Source organism: Harpia harpyja, chromosome 7 (assembly GCF_026419915.1).
Source record: "Harpia harpyja isolate bHarHar1 chromosome 7, bHarHar1 primary haplotype, whole genome shotgun sequence".
Taxonomy (NCBI): domain Eukaryota; kingdom Metazoa; phylum Chordata; class Aves; order Accipitriformes; family Accipitridae; genus Harpia; species Harpia harpyja.
In genome coordinates, this window is record NC_068946.1 from 43,250,593 (window position 1) to 43,269,166 (window position 18,574).

Here is an 18,574-nt window from a genome sequence, read left to right on the forward strand (position 1 = left end):
ATGGAAGCTTGAAATTTAATGTTCAGTTTGTCTTTAAACAAATTGTGATGACGTCTTGATTATTTTCAGTGATACCACAGCATAACTAAATTTGTAGTGCTTTCTTTTGAAAAGTATTTTTGTGTGTGTTGAAGCTACCATTGCTCAGTAGTTTATGTTCTAAAAAGTGCCTCTAGGCAAATAATATACTAACGGGTCTTTTGCATCTATTATGATCTGACCATTGGTTTTGTCTTTTAGCAATTGTATAGGAAAAAGCCTGGAATGACAATGTCTTGTGCCAGATTACCTCAAAACATTTCCAAAAATAGATACAGAGACATTTCGCCTTGTAAGTATGTGCGTTTGTATATGTGTTCTAGAAGTATTTACTGTGGTTAGTAAATAAGTAACATCTTTCTAAATTTTTTTTCAGATGATGCTACACGGGTTATTTTAAAAAGTAATGAAGATTACATCAATGCAAATTATATAAATGTGAGTAGTATTTTTCAAAAGAACTTCTGACATTAAGTAATTTTGCAGTTTTTCAATGGAGAAGTTGATTTAAAAAAAATAACATTTTCATAAATCTAGTTCAGACTAGAATGGCTGATAAACCTGTAGTCAGATGATTTGAAATTTACTGTAGATCTACTTAGTTGCTAATGCTTTGAGACAGGTATTTTTGTAAATGAAACCCAAGAAAAAGAAAAAACACTAAGAGAAGCTAGCCCTCTACCAGAGGAATTAATTCTTCTTTTCTGATTACTAATGTGGCAGTAGTGTTCAACATCAGTAAAACTTAATCTGGCAGCACTTTCTTTTACATCTTTTTTCTTTTCATTGTTAGTAACAACAAAATTACAGCTACTTACTTTTCCTCTCAGGAACAAAAAACAGAGATTAAATTAAATTCCAAGATCAGTATTTTAAAAGCTGGTGTCAGAAACCCAAAGAGCATGAAATGTTTGAATTATTTGCCAATTTATTTGCCATTATTTGGTCTATAACTTTTTTTTTCAACCATTGATCTTGGTTATGGCAACTACGTAACTGTTAGTTAATATATGAAGTGTACTTAGATCTTTGTAATAATTTTGCATGTGAAACACTTTGAAGAATTTTTATCTGTGCCAATCCATATTTACTAACTTATAATAAATAGAATTAATATAGTTGATGCTTTTTAATGTGCTAGTTACTAAACACTAAATGTCTGATCTCTGACTCACCTTTGCTGTAAGAATTAAAATAATGATTTTGTCTTCTCTTAGATGGAAATCCCTTCTTCCACAATAATAAACCAGTACATTGCTTGTCAAGGTCCATTACCGAACACTTGTCCTGATTTTTGGCAGATGACTTGGGAACAAGGCTCATCTATGGTTGTAATGTTAACAACTCAAGTTGAACGGGGCAGAGTAAGTAGAAGATTTCCTTAAATACTACTTGCATAATGTTCTAAAAATCTGTTGGTGATTAGCCTTTAAAAGATTAGAGGAATATACTATTATGACATATAATATGACAAGGGGTAATAGTTTGAAGCCAAAAAAGGGGTAGATTTAGACTAGATATAAGGAAGAAATTTTTTACAATGAGGGTGGTGAAACACTGGAACAGGTTGCCCAGAGAGGTGGTAGATGCCCCATCCCTGGAAACATTCAAGGTCAAGTTGGATGGGGCTCTGAGCAACCTGATCTAGATGAAGATGTCCGTGCTCATTGCAGGGGGGTTGGACTAGATGACCTTTAAAGCTCCCTTCCAACCCAAACTATTCTATGATTTTATGACTTTTTTTCATAAGGGCAGTGCATTCCTAGTACTGCTGCAATGATGACTCTTACATTTTAAACCTTCTGAGATTGTTAAACTTTGTTCAGTTCAGAAATACATTGAAGACTTCACGTATTTCTTAAAATATTTTTAGGCTTCTTTGATTCTTTACTGTAAAGTAAAAAGCAACTAGAATTTACCTTTGTAGCATTTTTTCTCTAAACTTTAAATGAAGGAACTCCAAGAAGTTTCATCAGTTTTTGTAGATATTTCTTTGATATATAGAGAAATTATTTTTTTAAGGCAGCCTAACACAGCTTTGTAGTGTTAAAATCCCATGCCTGGATGGCTGTCTTTAAGAGAATCCTTGATAAGCTTGAAATCTAAAATTTTTCATTAAATGTTCTTCTGTGGCTATAAACATTTGTTTAATCATATGAAAGAAGCATTGTCCTTTAAGTTGTTTCCATACAAAAATATGTAAAAATAGAGTACTAGTAATAAAGTAATTAGAGTTATAAATTACTGAAAATAATTGTGTATGGTGCTGTAAAAAGCCTCAGGTGTACTTTGTGGTTTGTTTGGTTTTGGTTTGGGTTTTTTTTTTAAGGTATAGTTTCTCCATAACAGCTTTGTTTATTATGCAGCTTTGTCCTTTGGAGACAGGCAAAACAATCAAACCTGGTCATATACACAGTGTAATTCCAGCGTTACTGGGTTTATAGTCTGGAGCATTCACAGTAGCCCTGGCTGGTTGAATGTGTGGACAGAAATGACAGTCTGGAATAATAGTTTAGTGGAATTTCTCCACATTTAGGATTTCTTTTGAAGATGGATTTATAGTAGGTTGTGGGTGTTCTGATCAACTCAGACTGTAGTTCAGCTATACAGCTGTACGTATTCTAACTTTTTAATAACCATATATTTGCTGGAAGGTCAGGCCTCTAAATATAATTAAAATAATTGAAGGGGAGTTGCAGCATTTTTAAACCAGTTTCCAGTGACTCAATGTTAGCATGATGCTGCCTGCTCCCAAATAAACATGATTAGAGGGAATTTCAGTACAAGTGCCCTTTTAATTTGAGTTTTCTTTGCAGATCTGCTAAGAACAGACTTGCAATAGCAGTTCTCTGAGGTTCCCCCACCCTTTCAATAATGATATTTGTGGAGTTCTTTGGAGAGCTGCTTAATAATGAAATAAAAGGACTTATCTGTCTTATACCCATAGGCAGACTCCCTGCTCTAAAGCTGATCATGAGGCTACTGACATCACTATCCCACTGCATGCCGGGATGTCTCAGTGGAGCAGGAAGTCTGCAAATCTGGCTGCTCTTAAAGAATCGCCAGGTGGGTTGGAAAAACAAAAGTACACTTGAGCTGAAATGACCTCTGTAGTTAGGCGTTTAAGCAATATATCTGAAAATCTTGGTGTTTGAACTTTTCATTTACATTTGATGACTTTATCAAGAGTCTTTGAAGTCCACCATCTGCATTCCCCTAATTTCTGCATTAGTTTAGCAACTTTTTGTTGCTTATCGCCTTTTTTTTCATTTGTTCTTTTCCCATATAAATACGCTTTGAGAAGATTAGATTAGGATTTTAGAGGTCAGAAATATTTATAAAGCAGCATCTTTGTCACTCAAGTGTTAAGATGGAGTATTTATAGATATGTTTATGTTTTTTTAAATTGTAATGAAAGTTAAAGGCATCCATCTTCAGTTAAACTAACCTCAAGGGCTGGTGCATGTGTCTTCTTGAAAAGAGAACCAGGAAATCTCTGCGATACCTTATTTTATAAACAATAATTAGGCAACACAGTCTATTTGGTAAGTAAATTAATAGTGATTACAAAATTATCAAAATAGTCTGTAATGAATAAAGGTGTAAGGAGCTAGAGAGAGTGGAAATAATACTCTGTGAATTTAAACACAGGCATCTTTAAAAATGTGTTGACCTTAGGTTAAATGCCATCAGTACTGGCCAGAGCCATCAGGAAGCTCATCATATGGGAATTTCCAGATTACCTGCCATTCAGAAGAAGGAAATCCTGCTTATGTCTTTCGAGAAATGACATTGACTAATCTGGAGGTAAAATCATAATATCTGTTTTTAGGTATTAATCTGTGGAATCCTCACAGACTAGCTAAAACTTACTTAATCAGTCTTTCTTTTCAACTTGATGGTATATCCACATAAATAGAACTGTTTTTTTCTAGAAGCCTTTAGAAAACTCTTCATATTGCCATGCACTTACCTAGTATAAATTCTGCTCTTAGAATGATAACAAACGTTTTACTAGCAAAACATCACAAAGATTCGGTTTCCATAATCATATTAATTGATTTTAAGTCACATAAAAGTTTTATTATTTGTCTTAAAAGTCTTTACTGGTGTCTTTCATGCCCTGGCCAAAGAAAAAGAGTAATTAAAGAAGTTGAGAAACTTGTTATTTCCTTGATGTTTTCAAAACAAGAGAGGTGTCTCTTTTTTGTTCTTTTGTTCTTTCATTATTGCAACTGAAAATCTGTCTTTGTAGAGGCAAACAGTTCTCAATAATTCCATCTTGGACAATATGTGCAAGTAGATGGAAGATAAATCCTGCTGAGAGAGAGATGAATTGGAATTGGCAATTACATGTAAACAAGGACCTTCTTGAACATGCATTGCATGATTTTCAGGGCATGTGTAGTTTTCAGAACTTCCCCAGCTAGCATTTCAATCTCAGCAATGTTTGGAAATTACTATCTGGAATTTAGTTCACGTACTCATTTCTCACTGCTTTTGTTACCAGATGAGGTCGGTTTTATAGAGCTGTTTTTTTAGTCAGTTTGCAGTTAAAATCCCTTCCCTGTGTCATGTTGAGACAATCGCTCATTTGTTATCAGCAGTGGAACCTCTGTAAATGATTCTGTGCCTAAAGGTTACTTAAAGTGCGATAACTCCTGTTCTTTGAAATGCTGCTTTTACACTGATTGTACGGCCTGTCCCCTCCAGTAACCAGAGGCAGACTACGTTTGTGATATTAGAGCAAGGGGCAGGAAGGAGTGGGAAACGAAGTCGTTTTGCATCTTCTGTACAGTACCCTTAAGAGGTGCAGATAAAGCCAAAACAATGCTGCTGTTCACAAGGGGCCTGAAGGAAAGCTTTTATGTCTGAAAGTTGTGCTTCTCCCCACCCTGCCCCAGTTCTGTCATTTGATGTAGTAAGATAGTACCTCTTTCTGTTAAATTTGTTTTGCTAAAAATTGGACCACCTTCTTGTACATCTAGCATTCAGATAGATCATTGGTATCCTTGAACTGCTTTGCTATTACGTGTAATTTTTTTAACCTGTTGAAGATGTAAACATTTGTGGATTGCCCTTTTTGTTTTTAAGAAAAAAAATGTAATTATAAAATCCAGGATGAGCAATGATTAACACTAATAAAGTGCTGCTACTTGCCTGAAGCCACTTTTATTATGGGTACTAGTTGCTGTAAATGTACCATTGATTTTTTTTATTATTATTATTATTATTATTATTATTACTGCCTTTTTTTTTTGTGGGACCTGAATTACCCTTGAATAAACTTCGTGTTTCATGATTAGAAAGAGGAAAGCCGCCAACTAACCCAAATCCAGTATATAGCATGGCCTGATCATGGGGTTCCTGATGATTCCAGCGATTTCCTAGATTTTGTGTGTCTTGTGCGAAAGAAGAGGGCTGGCAGAGAAGAACCTGTTGTTGTTCATTGCAGGTATCCATTTTTTTTTCCAACTTAAGTCATCAAAGTGAACTTATTTATCATTGAATAGCTTTTCTGTGTTTTGTTGCTGAAATAAACATTTAATTGTATCTGCTTTGGGGATGACAGGAGAACTCAGCATTTATATTAAACAATTACTTAAAATTGTAATCATGTTTCAATAAGCAAAATTTTGAGTATCTACATGAATTGATCTGTGCAGAGGTTTTGTTGTTTTGGGGGTTTTTGTTTTGTTTACAGTTTAAATGCTTGTGCTAACAATCTATATAATAATTCAGGGAAATGGCAAAAGAACTTAGGAACCTTGTCCTCATGGTGACTATTCTACAAAGCTCCAGAATAGCTGTGTAAATAATCCATAGCAGGAAACATGGGTGGTATATTCAATGATCAAATAAAAGACACTTTTTCTCAAGTCTGCAGTCTTAAGCTACATGATATTTTGATACATACATTAAGATGACACATTTTTCTCAACAATTCACTTCTGTCATGAATTAAGCAAACTCTGTTACTCAGATTTTTATGTACACATGAAATGTGTTTTTTTGTTTTTCTTGTGCAATAGTTATTAATAGCATTCTACATTCCTATAGTAAATTTCAAAATCTTAATCCTTTAAGATATCTAATTAGTAAACTATAATAATGCATAATACCAAATGTCTTCAAATGAACATGTGCTATACCAATTCTTGGTGCGCAGTTCTGTGAATAAAATTTGATCTCTAAATTCCTGAATACTTCGCAGTCAGTGTTCCTGAGTCAGGTGTGCATCGTTCCTGTTTCAGAGAGAAGCTGAGAGGTTTAAGGGATAAAATAAATTTAAAGACTAGCAAACTAGACAGTTAGTAAAGAAGATGAAAGAAAAATGTTTTCTCTTTTTAACACTTTGTGTATCAGAAATTGTATATCATTGGTTTTGCATTCTCTTCTGCTTTATGCTGGTCAGGAAGAATCTTGTTAACTAGGGAAAGCAGTACCAGAATGCCACTGTCTTGAATGATATTGTTCCTCAACTTCCATTATTGATACACTTTTGGTTGATACAGTTGTGAACAAATAGTGAAAATATCAGCCAAATACAACTTTTACAATATAAAGTGTGCAAGTCTGCAGAGACACTGGAACAACAACTTTGGAGGCTATGAACGGTTTTATTCATCTCAATGCGGCATCTATTGAGCTCCACACTGATAATTTCAATACCAACATCTGTAACAGTTTTATGTTTCGCAGAAGAAAAGAGAAGGAATATCAGAGTTCAACATAATTTACTTAATTGGCCTGTTAGGAAGTATAACCATATTCCACTAGTGAGTCAAGCTGAAGGAGCCCAGGTGTTCCTCCATATGTTGTGCACACTATTTTAACATCTGTTCAGTATAATAGGACAAGGCATTAGTGCAACAAAATGGTGAAACTTGTTTTCAGAACTAAGCCACCAGCTTTGGTGTGGGGGATCCAACCAGCAGACTTTTCTTTTGTACAACAGTAGTTTAAAAACAAAACCAAAAGAAGCAGAGAGATTGTAAAGCAACAAAAAAACCTTAAGAAATTGGAAAGGTTTTTGTTATGTTGGACTACTTAAAACACTAGTTTCCAAGCTTGTGTTCATGTGTTTATTTTTACAAGGCTCCTACTTGTTTAGTTGAACAGTTTCTAACTTTTGTTCTAGATGAAATGGTGAGCCACCCATCCTGACTGTGCCCTTCATGATTTTCATGTCCTGTCTCAGTGTTCCTCTCCATCAGTCAATGATTTCTTTTTCCAAGCTACAGAGTCCTAGCCTACCTGATATGCACTATATGGAAACTAGCACACTTCCCATTGTTGTGTTGCCCTTCTCTGAATCTTTTGAAGTTGTAAAATGAGTCATTAGGTTCTTTGACAGATACGGTTCCTGCCTGGATTTCATAAAGCATTCTGCATATAACTTCTATATGTATAAATTATAGAAATATAAAATGTTATTGAATAATTTTTTATAACCAGCACATTTACATCTTGTCATAAAATTCTCATGACATCACTGAAATATGTAGTAGCTTTAATGCCACCTTCTGGGCAAAGATTTAAAGTAGTAGTTTGGCCAGACTTAATTTGAAGTTATGCTTCAAAATCACAACAATTAAGTTTCAAAGTTTGGAATGTTTATATTAACTAATTTGGAAGAAAACACTTTCATTTTTTGACTGAAATACCAGTTGTATGAGCTGAGATAATGCTGACATCTGAAAATGTGGATTTGATCCTGTATTCAAATATGGAGAAACATTGGTTTTCTATTTCAAAAGTGCAACATAATTTTCTTGAACATGGAAAATTTGAATTTGAAGCTGATTATCAAGTTCAAGGTTAAATATTCAGTCTTTGAGGATTACTACTTGTGGAAAAGTATATGTATATGTAAAACAATGCAGATAAATCTTTAGATTGGTTTTATTTTTAAGCAAAAGATGATTCCTGTAAGCTCTGAACAATTTTGCCATTCTGAGATGTATATGTTGTGGTTCTTTCTTGTCTTGAAAGGGATTGCTATTACATATTCCCTTTCAATCTACACAAGTTAGATCTCTTGTACTATTTAATACTAAGAAAATTATCATTATTTTCAACCTCCAAAGGCTTCTAGTAATTGTTCTATTCCTTATTCTGAAATGTGGAGCTATGGATCACTTCAAGAACATAAACATGGTTTTATCAAATCAGCCCGTCATTCCAGTAATAGTCAAATTGACACAAAGTGCACAGTGTATGCTAGGTATCTCTGTGTTTTGTTATCATCTAGATATTAGTATTGTTTATAATATGATCTGAATAAATATCTGTTTGTAAATTCTGCTCAAATGAATGGCTGGGTTAGGACAGTCCCTCTTCAAAGGACTGACAATTCTGCACTGATTGTTTTTTGCTCTGGTCAGGCAGGATGGAGGCTTCCAGTGACATAGACACAATCTGTCTAACCCCTGCCCTAATAGTATGGGAATTATAACGATCAGTCATGAGAATCCTTGAGAAGGAAGATCTTTAAGTATGAACTATATTCCAGACACTTTGTTTCATTTTCCATTTTGGGATTTTTGTTGTTTTTTTCAGTGCTGGAATTGGACGGACAGGAGTTCTTATCACTATGGAGACAGCTATGTGTCTCATTGAGTGCAATCAGCCTGTTTATCCATTAGATATTGTAAGAACCATGAGAGATCAAAGAGCCATGATGATCCAAACACCTGTGAGTATCATACTTGCTGTTCTGTGTTGCAGAAGAATAATTTCCTATTATCTAGTCATATCATTAGATGGATTTTTAATATACTAGCTGTTGATCATACTGCAAAGAGGTCACCTTTACCCAGTGTAGCTGTAGCCTTGGCTTCAGGCAGGAATAAATTGCTAAGGCTGTTGGAAAGGAGCAATTCTTTAAATTTCTACAAAGAAAACTTGGAAAAAGCAGCATCTGTTTCAGGGATACCTGGCAATTAATGTCAAAAAGAGCCAATTTTCAGTAGTGTAAAAATTACTCAGTGGAGAAGGCAGGAGCCTTATTCCAGGTGTTAAGAATGGGAGTAGTATAAAAGGTAAACACAGAAAGATCCAAGACATGCAGGAAGAACCTTCAGTGATGCAATTCATTGATTTTATGTTGCCTTAGTTATAATGAAAACAAGCCTTAACTCTGCCCTGTAGTGACTCAATTAAAGGGAAGTAAACAGAGAAATAATATTTTTTTAAAAACAGTGTAATTAAATCTGATGTGAGATATATCAAAGTAATTTTAAGTGTATTTAGTCTAAAAAAAGTAACCTGCTACCAGGATTCTTTTGGTGCTCTCTTCACATTTGATGTATCTTCGGATGTTAGAATTTTTCCTGGATCTATAATGTTTGGGGTTTTTTGAGATAATTGCGGTGTTGCTTTAATGTATTATATTTCAGAATTGTAGAAGTTTTAGAACAGATTTAGAAACTTTTTATTTGTATCAGTCAGGTGTTTTGTGTATCTCTGAGAGCAGTTTGTGCTTACATTTTTAGAAAATACCTAAAAAGGGTCACAATCTTGAGTTGTGTTGTCTTTCAAAAAAAAAAGGCTCGGACTCTTGGTTGTTCCAAGCTTTGACCAGTTCCAGGTTTTTTGGTTTTTTGAATCAGTAATCAGTTGTATAGTTTTATTCATAGTATATGGCGTTTAAAGAGAAAGTATTTTGAAGGATAAAAGGCATTAGATCAGTATCAAATCTCTCCCACAGTTACCTGAAGGTAGTTCTCATTGTAGTAATTTTAATGTCCCTGCTGCTGTTCCTCTAACCGAGTTTGAATAAACTTTTTGTGTTCTTCAGAGAGTATTCAGACTGACAAAAAGTATATATGGGCCTCCATTTTTAGGTCAACTATCATTCAGTGCAGCTGTCCAGTATTCGTGTTCCACTAAAAAAAAAGTTGTATTATTTAGCTAGCACAGGAAGGATGAGGAAGATGATGATACGTGAAAAATAATAAAGGATGGCTCTTGCTGTTTGTGATGACTATACAGTATGAATAGTATATCTCTCTAGCGTACATAGAGGGGAAGAGAGTTTTATTAGTAAAGGTAGGAGGTGCAGTGGTAAGTGTTTTAACTGTATTTTTTCACGGCATGTGCTAAATACCTTCTGGTCTTCTCATTTTTCTTAGAGAAACCAGAATTTTCAAGCTTCATTGAAACGCAGGAGTTTACTGCATCAGAAGGAGAAGGGATAATAGAAGACTTGAAGTGTTGGGAGTTTTTTTTTAAGATTTCATAAACACTAGCTATTATAATTTCTCCTTTGGCACGCTCTTCCTGATCTTGTGTATCCTAAGAGATTCACTCAGTGTCCACAAGATGGCCCTATGCAGGGTGTCTGCTGTGTGTACTGTATGTGGAGACTTCAGAGTCTCCTTCAGGGAGCACTGGAAGAAAAATAAGTATTTTACACAAATATGTATAAATTTAACTATTTTAATATACATGCGACAATACAGTAAATAATGATTCTATTACTAATCTGTTACTGTGCCCATTTAAGATCTGACATCACTAATTACTGCATAGAGAGGGATATTCCATGACACTGAAAAGGCAGGCATGCTGGCTTTCTGACCAGCATATACATCATTATGCAGTATTCAGTGTTAGTTGTGATGCTTTACAAAACAGTGATTTTACTTCATTTTATTTTCATTATATTCTAATTTGATTATTGTTGGGTTTTTTAACTACTGTTTGTTTAAAACAAAATATTAATGGCCTCTATGAATGCAGGTGCTAGAATTGAATGCATTGCGGAGTTAGACATTATATAATTTTAAGACACTGGAGTTCTGGCTTTTTAAAAGATGAAACAATTTTCTTTTTTTATCAAATTCTGAGAGGAAGTTGCCAGTAACATGCCAGAATTAATGCAAGTCCTTTGAAACTATAGCTTCTAAATCCAAGTGCATGGAAACCTCAGGTCAGTGAAACTAGCAATGAAATGAAGAGCAGAAAGTTACTAAATAGGTGATGTTGTAATAATAGTACAGGTTTTGTGGGTATGACTTTTGGTATATATTTCAAAGTGCTGTTCATCCCATTATTCTGTTGTGAAACAAGATGTTCTAATATAAAGTTCCTGTTTGTTTTGCATTTCCTAAACTAACTTTGAAGCACAGTTCTTGGCCTGTCAAGAGAATGGGATGGGGCTATCAGAGGCTTTTTCTGCTTCCAAATGACATGGTTCAATTACTGAATCTACTTTCCTTTTCAGAGTCAATACAGATTTGTATGTGAAGCTATTTTGAAGGTATATGAAGAAGGATTTATTAAACCTTTACAAGCATCACTGCATAAGTAAAGAGCAAAAAACCTAGGATATCAATTGAGGAATCCTGTCCTCTATAATGAACTGGCAGCATTCTTTGTGCCGTAATACTGCTTGCAGGAAATGATAGTGAAGTACAGCAAAGAATTGACAAAGGACTTTGAAAACTTCAGCACTGTTGCACTTTACGTTGAAACAAAATCAGTCTCTGAAACTCTTCTAACCTTCATCCATTTGAAGACTTTATTTTCATGCTTTGCTCCAAACAAACCATAAACTGAAAGAACTAATTGTGTTCAGGGTAATCTACGATATTTCATGGTAGTGCCATATACTGCGCTTCTGGTTGAATTGCTACAAACAAGGCTTGGAATTATTTCACTTTGTTTTACACCCATGTCTCTTAAAATGAAAAACAAATGAAAAAATACACTAAGCCATGGTCTTTTTCCAGTGCTAGGTTTATTTACTATGTACAGACTCTCACTGTTTTGTTTTTTACAACATTAGCAATATTGCCGATAATAGATAGATACACACTGCCTACTGATGCAGCACACTTTGTCCTACACCCTTACTAGAGACCAGCTGGTTGTTAGAGGAAAGCTGGCATCTGTGTTAACCCAGCAGTAGCTGCATAGTGCCCACTTACCAGCATCTTGTACAAAATAATAACAATAAAAAATTAAAAAAAAAATAAACAGCATTTCTTTGACACAGCTTGTGTGTCATACACTGGTGTATTCTGATTCGTGTGACTTAAGATTACGTGATGGGAACTAGTGCATGCATTATGTCTTAACCCCTTAAGTGCCTTGAGACTTACAGCGTACATCCAGTGAAAGGCACTCATGATTCTGTGGGGGTGGTATTGTCCTGTCATATTTATCTTAACGGGTTCAGATTTTAAAAACGGCCCTTGGTGCTTGGAATGTGTTACCACAAGGGGTCATGGAAATACCATTCCCTCTTTCCTTATACAAGTACCTGCGTGCTACTCCCGGTAGCAAAAGCACCTCTGCCAACTTAATGAATGAGCATTGTATGCTGCTGTGTTGTAATTATGTGAAAAATCTGACACATTCCTTCATTCCTTCCAACTAGTAACTTACTAGCAGCTTACTATGAAATGCTGGTAGGTCATTAGAAGCTGATACTTTGTTTTATCCTTTTATTGACAATAGCTGTCTTACTCGATTAGAACATTAACTCTTTAATAGCACTGATAATGAAGTTGAACTTACAGTCAGATGTGATTTAATTCCATTATCTGCTAACAAATTACTTCTTAAGTCCTCATAGTTGATTTCAAGCCATGTTCGTACAGGTCTGCCTTTTTTTCTATTTTTGTTTGGGTGGGGGAAAGGGAGGAGAACAGTATGAAGTTGTCCCAGAACTTTATTTTAATTCCATGATGACTCCAGTCATCTTCTGTTTTGCTTGTGGAAAAATTGTTCCAGTTGGTATGGGTTGCTTCTTATTTAAGTAGGTAGAAGATTTGTAAGTAATGTCTGTCTGATACAGTATCTGAGCTCATTCTAAAGATACATAAATGTCCCAGTGTTTTAATATTTTTCCAGTATAGGAGAAACCAAGTCAGAAGTAAGGTATCCAGTGTAATATACTGTAAGAAAAAAAATCAGTCACTTCTTTGACTGCTCTGTGACAACATAACTTTGTGCCCTCTATTTAAAAGTTTTAATTTATTGTATTGGTTTCCTGAAAATGTTTATCCAGTAAATTTTGTTGTAAGCTATATAGAGCATAGAATTAAAATGGAAAGTTCTACGCTAAATAATTTTTAACTATTGAAGAATTATATTATATAATATACTGTGTTCTATGGACATTTGAAAGAGATCAGCTATGAACTATTAAGTGAAAAGGGATTCAGGCAAAGTGAAATCCTGGCTTGTGACTTAGTAATAAACGTGAACCACAATGCCAAATGGAAGATAGAGTTTTAAATATTTTTAGAAAGCAAAATAATATTAGGTGGCCTGTGGCCCTGTTACTTATATTTCTAGATTTGATGTTTAAATCAATATTATCCCTCAGTGAAAAATGAATCTTACAAGAATCTCTGGATCTGATAAACTGAAAAAAGAGTAATAAGGTAGCTTTAATCTCAGTTTTATTTTAAGCCATTTGCAACAAGAAAATTCTTCCTTAGGAAAGTATAAGCTTTAACTTACATGTGAGACGAGATTATTAGCTGAGACGCTGGCTAGTTGGAAGGTTATTTTAAACTCAGCACTTAATGTCTAAAAATTAAAATAATTCATCCATTATATTGAAATAAATTTTCTTCGTAGCCAACTTGTAAATGAAAATAGCATCTACCCTTTTTTTCTGAGGGAAATCAGAAATGGGGTTTATAACAACATTATATAGTGTTGGTATGTCACATATTTAAATATTCTTATGTAAAGTTGCCAAAGCAGTTTGAGTTCAAAAGACCCATTTATACCACAATTAAGTGTGAGATATTTATTGATCGTCTGTCATTACTGTTTTGATTACAAACACAGGCAAGAATAATAGGTCTCTTCAAAATCTTCCTCTGCACTGACTTACGCTGATTTATATTGTATTAACTAGTTGCACTGGGAAAAAAATTGGAACAAAGTAACTATTCTTGGAAAATTGGCCATCAGCGACTCAGTGGCTTTTTGGCTTCTCCAAAGCCAGGATAGTGGTAACCAAAAACTGATTGGGAAGGAGAATAGCACTGAAGCCTTTCTGCACCATAAGTCATTCGTTCCAATGTTTCTACCTGTTGTGGTATAAATGGCCTTTAAAATATTTTTATATGGCCAAAAAAAAGTAAAACTGCTAAATATTTTACTTTGGGTTATGAAGATCTGTATCATCCTTAAGACTTTTTTAAAGAAGTTTTTGTATGTTTCATGCTGTACAAAACATGAATGTATCTTTCAGACATAATGACCTATAGACCTATATGTGATTGGTGTTATGACTGTTGGATTTTATGAATAATTATTTTCATAACATTTGATTAGGAAAAATGTTGGGCGGGTGTGGGAAAGAGTATGTTTGTAACACTTCCATGATACAAATCCAGTTTAAAAAAAAAAAAAAGTTTTCATTGTAAATAAGAGCAATATTATGATGATTTTGTGCCAATGTATAATGTTAAGACTTGTGTTTTCCTTTTAGGTTCAGATTGAAAACTACCACTACCATCTCTGTTTTTTAAAGTGGATTTGAAGGGGCTTTTTCAGTAGAAAGACACGGGGCTCTAGCAGGGGCTTTGAGTGTTTTGGGGGCATTTTTTATTTTTGCTAAATATGAAATAAGATGCAGGTATTGTTTTAATAAACTAACTACAGATTGTCAGCCAATCCACTTTGAGAAATACTGCTTTAGATATACCAGGTAACTGAGAGCTGAAGAATTCATTTATCCTGAATTTGGAAGCATTTGGTATTTTAAATAACTTGCAAATCTTAAGCAGTAAAATACTGCTTTTATGCATTTCATTTTTATATTTTCTCTCCCAGTTATGAAAAAGAGAAAGCCTGATTTTTTTTTTTTCTCACTACATTTAATGCTAGCTGACAGTTCTTCCACATTTCTCTGTTAAATCTTAAAAGCTTATGTCCCATATAGATAAAGCAATAACACTTCTTCTAGAATATCTGATTACAGTCTGGCACGCCATCTATTAGAGAAAGGGTGAGAAAGCAGTTGGGAGATTAAGGAACATGAGGAGTTTGTTATGGAACCCGTGTAGCCGTCAACTTCCCATGGAGACCTTCCAAAAAAGCTTCGTGCTACCCATGGAAGGGCCAAAACGCAGTGGACCTGCTGCGGTTGCACTGCCCAGGGAGACGGGAAGTAGGGGAAGTCTGGCATAGAGATGCTGGAGCTCCAGGTATGCTGTGGAGCTGAATTATGTGATATTTTTATGCTTCTGCAGTGTGTGTGCAGGTGTGTGGGCGATGTTTGGTGGCTCAGGGAATTAGCATGAGCATGAAAAACTCTACAGATCCACCAATTTCCAAGTGAAAGCAGGTTGTCCAGTATGTATGCTGTAGTTATGACTGTAGAGCCACTCTGCAGGCAATCTTCAAGACCCTCAGCCCTGAGGATAAAGGGAGGGATTGGGTTATGGTCCAAATTAAAATTTTGCATATTTGGACTTCCACAAAGTACAGGAATGGTGCCCTCTAATGTCACTTGTAGTCTTTCTGTAGTTCAAATCTTAGGTCCCTGGTTGGCTGGGTGTATTTGCTAATTTAAGTACCCACCTTTTGTCTTGAGACTGGAAAAGCCCTTTTCCTTTGCTACTTTTAGTGCTAGGATCCAATATCAAAATCTGGTAAAAACATATTCATTGATTAGATGTGGATCTTGCATGAAATTGCAGGGATTATAATTAGTGGTGATTGGGAAGCTGTTGTAAGGAGAAAATGGTTTGTTTGTTTCAGTGTAACTGTTCTGTCCAGTCTCTGTTATCCCACTGCAGTTATAAATGGAAACTGATTTTTTTTTTTTTTTTTTTTTGGTTTAGCAGTCTGCAAAAGAGGCCAGTTTGTTATCACTGGATTTTACCTCTGCTGGTTGCTACCACGGCTGTCCATCTTTTCAGTTTGTAGGGCTTCTCCAGCTACAGGTTTTTAACTGGTACATAAGCTGTAAACTCCGGCTGTTGGCTTTGGCATGTTTTGCTTGTTGAGAGCTCAATGGTAAAAATTTGAGATAAATCACTTTTTAAAAAAATGCTGAAATTTTCAATTAAAAAAATGTGGACTTTTTGATTTGTTTGAACCAGTAGCCTCATTTAAAAAAAAAAAATTGCCAGTAAAATATCTATCATTCTAGTCTGCTATAGCATGAACTATGGTTTCACAGACTGGCTGACAGTTTGTTGGTTGTGTTATTTCGTATTTAGCAAGCTTACACATTTTAAAGGATAGGGTTTTTTTCAAAGTGTTTTGATGTTTGAATAGTAGCACTTTATCTCATGCTTACTACTGACTGAACTATTGGGCAAAATAAATTGGGTTTGGAGAGAGATGCTTAATGGGTTTCTGTACAGAGATGATTCGGATTACACCCTGGTACGAATGCTTTCTATTGTTCCAACCATTTCTGGTTTATTGTTCATGTGTTTCTGAGGGACTTGCAGAAAATAGATATTAATAAGATATTAATAATTCTATCATCTCAATTTTCCTGTCCTAAAAAGAATACGAAGCTTGCATTTGAAAAAAAAAAAAAGAAAAAAAAAGGTGCAAATAGAAACTACAGGGTACTTGTAAATTTATCTCTGTGATCTCTCTCAGCTAGCTGCAAATTAGCTATGTTTACTGTAAATGTTTCTGCTAAGCATTAATTTTAACATTAGATCAATTACCTGGAAATCAGTATTTTTTTTTTTTACTTAACTTATTTGAATTTTGATAACTAAAGATAATGCACAACAAAGTTTAAAGAAGTTGTCACCCTTTTACTCCTAGGCCAGGGGCCTAAGACATGAGTAAAAGGGTAAAACAGTTTACATTAAGCTGTTGTTTTCTTTAACTAGAATATATCCACAAAGACTAGACTGTAAACGATCCAGTGCAATTATCTCAGTACATTGGGGCACCACAGTAACAACCCATAATAATCTTACAGGAAAATTAAGGTAAGAAAATGAAGGTTTTATTTTATCCAGTGTATCCAGATTTGTTTTCCATTTGGTTTGGTTCATTTACCAGTGATCCCATTTTAACCAGTCAATTTGGCAGGGCTGTTTGTGTAAGGTGTGGGCTTTTTTCTGTAACAGGTGCTATATTATGTGTAAATACAAAGGGAAGAACTTTTAGATCATTATTAACAATCAGATGGTGGCAATATTTTTTGCTAGTTACTACTGGTAATTAATTTGCATTTCCAGCCGTGGCTTTCTGTTGTCAAATTTTGTCTCAGTTTCATACTGCTGAATGATGGACTGCAAGCGTGAAGTAAATCATCTCAGAGTTGAATAGCTCTTTTGTTGTTTAGACTAACTCTTGTTTATCTTTATTAATGTTGGGGGGGGTGGGAAGGTTCTTCTCATAAGTAGACTTTTGCCTATATATTTGTTTAAAAGCACATGAGGGGGAGGAAAAAAAAAAAACCCAAACAAAACCTAAATGCAACATCTTGGCTAAAGAGCCAGGGTGGTTGATTGAAAATGATGGAAACTTGAAATTGGTCAACACTGGACAATATGAAGATAAATTCAGCTTTTGTCACTGCAGCTACTGTATGCTTTAAAGGGCCTTATGTATTTGTCCTCATTTTGATAAAATGAAATTTCTTGCCATTAAAATGATACACTAACTTCTACCGAAAACCAGCAGTTCCCAGGATAAATATGCTAATTAACATTTAACAAGTCTTGTTTTAGTCTTAAGTAAAATTTCTTTCTATTATGTGAAAAAATGCTGTTATGCATATTTTGTGGATATATTTAATTTGAGTTGACAAATAGTTGTCTAGGTACAGACTTGAAAATATATATAGTTTACTTGTGGATCTTAATTGTTTAATTGCAAAATAAAGATGTGCTTTAGTAATTTAATTTTTTTTTGTGATTTTCTTGCTACTGTACACAGTTTTGCTATGCTACTTCTATACGCTTCTGATGCCAGGTAATGTTCATCTTATGTTTTACTTTTTGACATTGTATGCCATAAGTACAGCCCTATGGATTTAGCACTAGAAGAGGATGCTAAATTATCAGGAATTAAATTGCTTGGCTACAGAAATGGCATGACAGTATCAGCCAAAGTTTTTACCTGAAAATACACACTGCAGTTTTTGCTCTAATGGAAGAATAACTCTTTATTTATCTTTTATAGCATGAGTGTTTTGTAGACAGTGTTCAATAGGTATTATAGTCTGATCACAAAGCAGGGCATGAGGAATACTGTTGTGAAGAACAAAAACTCCAGATGGAAGTTTGCGATGCCAAAATGTGAGGGGATGTTCAAAGCAAAAGTAGAAGATGGTGAAAGGACTTAAGAGGCAAGACAAAAATCTCAGGAGGGATAAGAGTCTCAGAAAAGAGAGAGACCCATATGTTCTTAATGTGACTGATTAATGTAATGAGTAATGACTTTTAAGGGAGGACAAGGTGTTTGGATTGGAAGTACAAAAAGATAAACTACTGGGAAAGCATTCAAGGAGAGAAACAGAAGTAAGAAGAGGTATTAAGTAGGAAGAGATTTGTTTAAACTGGAATAGGAAGACTGC

General features: G+C 34.6%; 1 protein-coding gene across 2 annotated transcripts in view; it reads left to right on the forward strand.

Moving 5' to 3' along the window:
• PTPN4 (protein tyrosine phosphatase non-receptor type 4) overlaps positions 1-17,900 on the forward strand; it is a 121,119-nt gene extending 103,219 nt beyond the window's left edge. For both annotated transcript variants that reach the window (XM_052791112.1, XM_052791111.1), the window contains 7 exons: positions 241-331; positions 416-477; positions 1,257-1,403; positions 3,718-3,846; positions 5,346-5,494; positions 8,602-8,737; positions 11,270-17,900. In XM_052791112.1, coding sequence (XP_052647072.1) covers positions 241-331; positions 416-477; positions 1,257-1,403; positions 3,718-3,846; positions 5,346-5,494; positions 8,602-8,737; positions 11,270-11,356 — 801 coding nt within the window. In that variant the 3' untranslated portion in view covers positions 11,357-17,900. The remainder of the gene's footprint in view (positions 1-240; positions 332-415; positions 478-1,256; positions 1,404-3,717; positions 3,847-5,345; positions 5,495-8,601; positions 8,738-11,269) is intronic.
• The last annotated feature ends 674 nt before the right edge of the window (positions 17,901-18,574 follow it).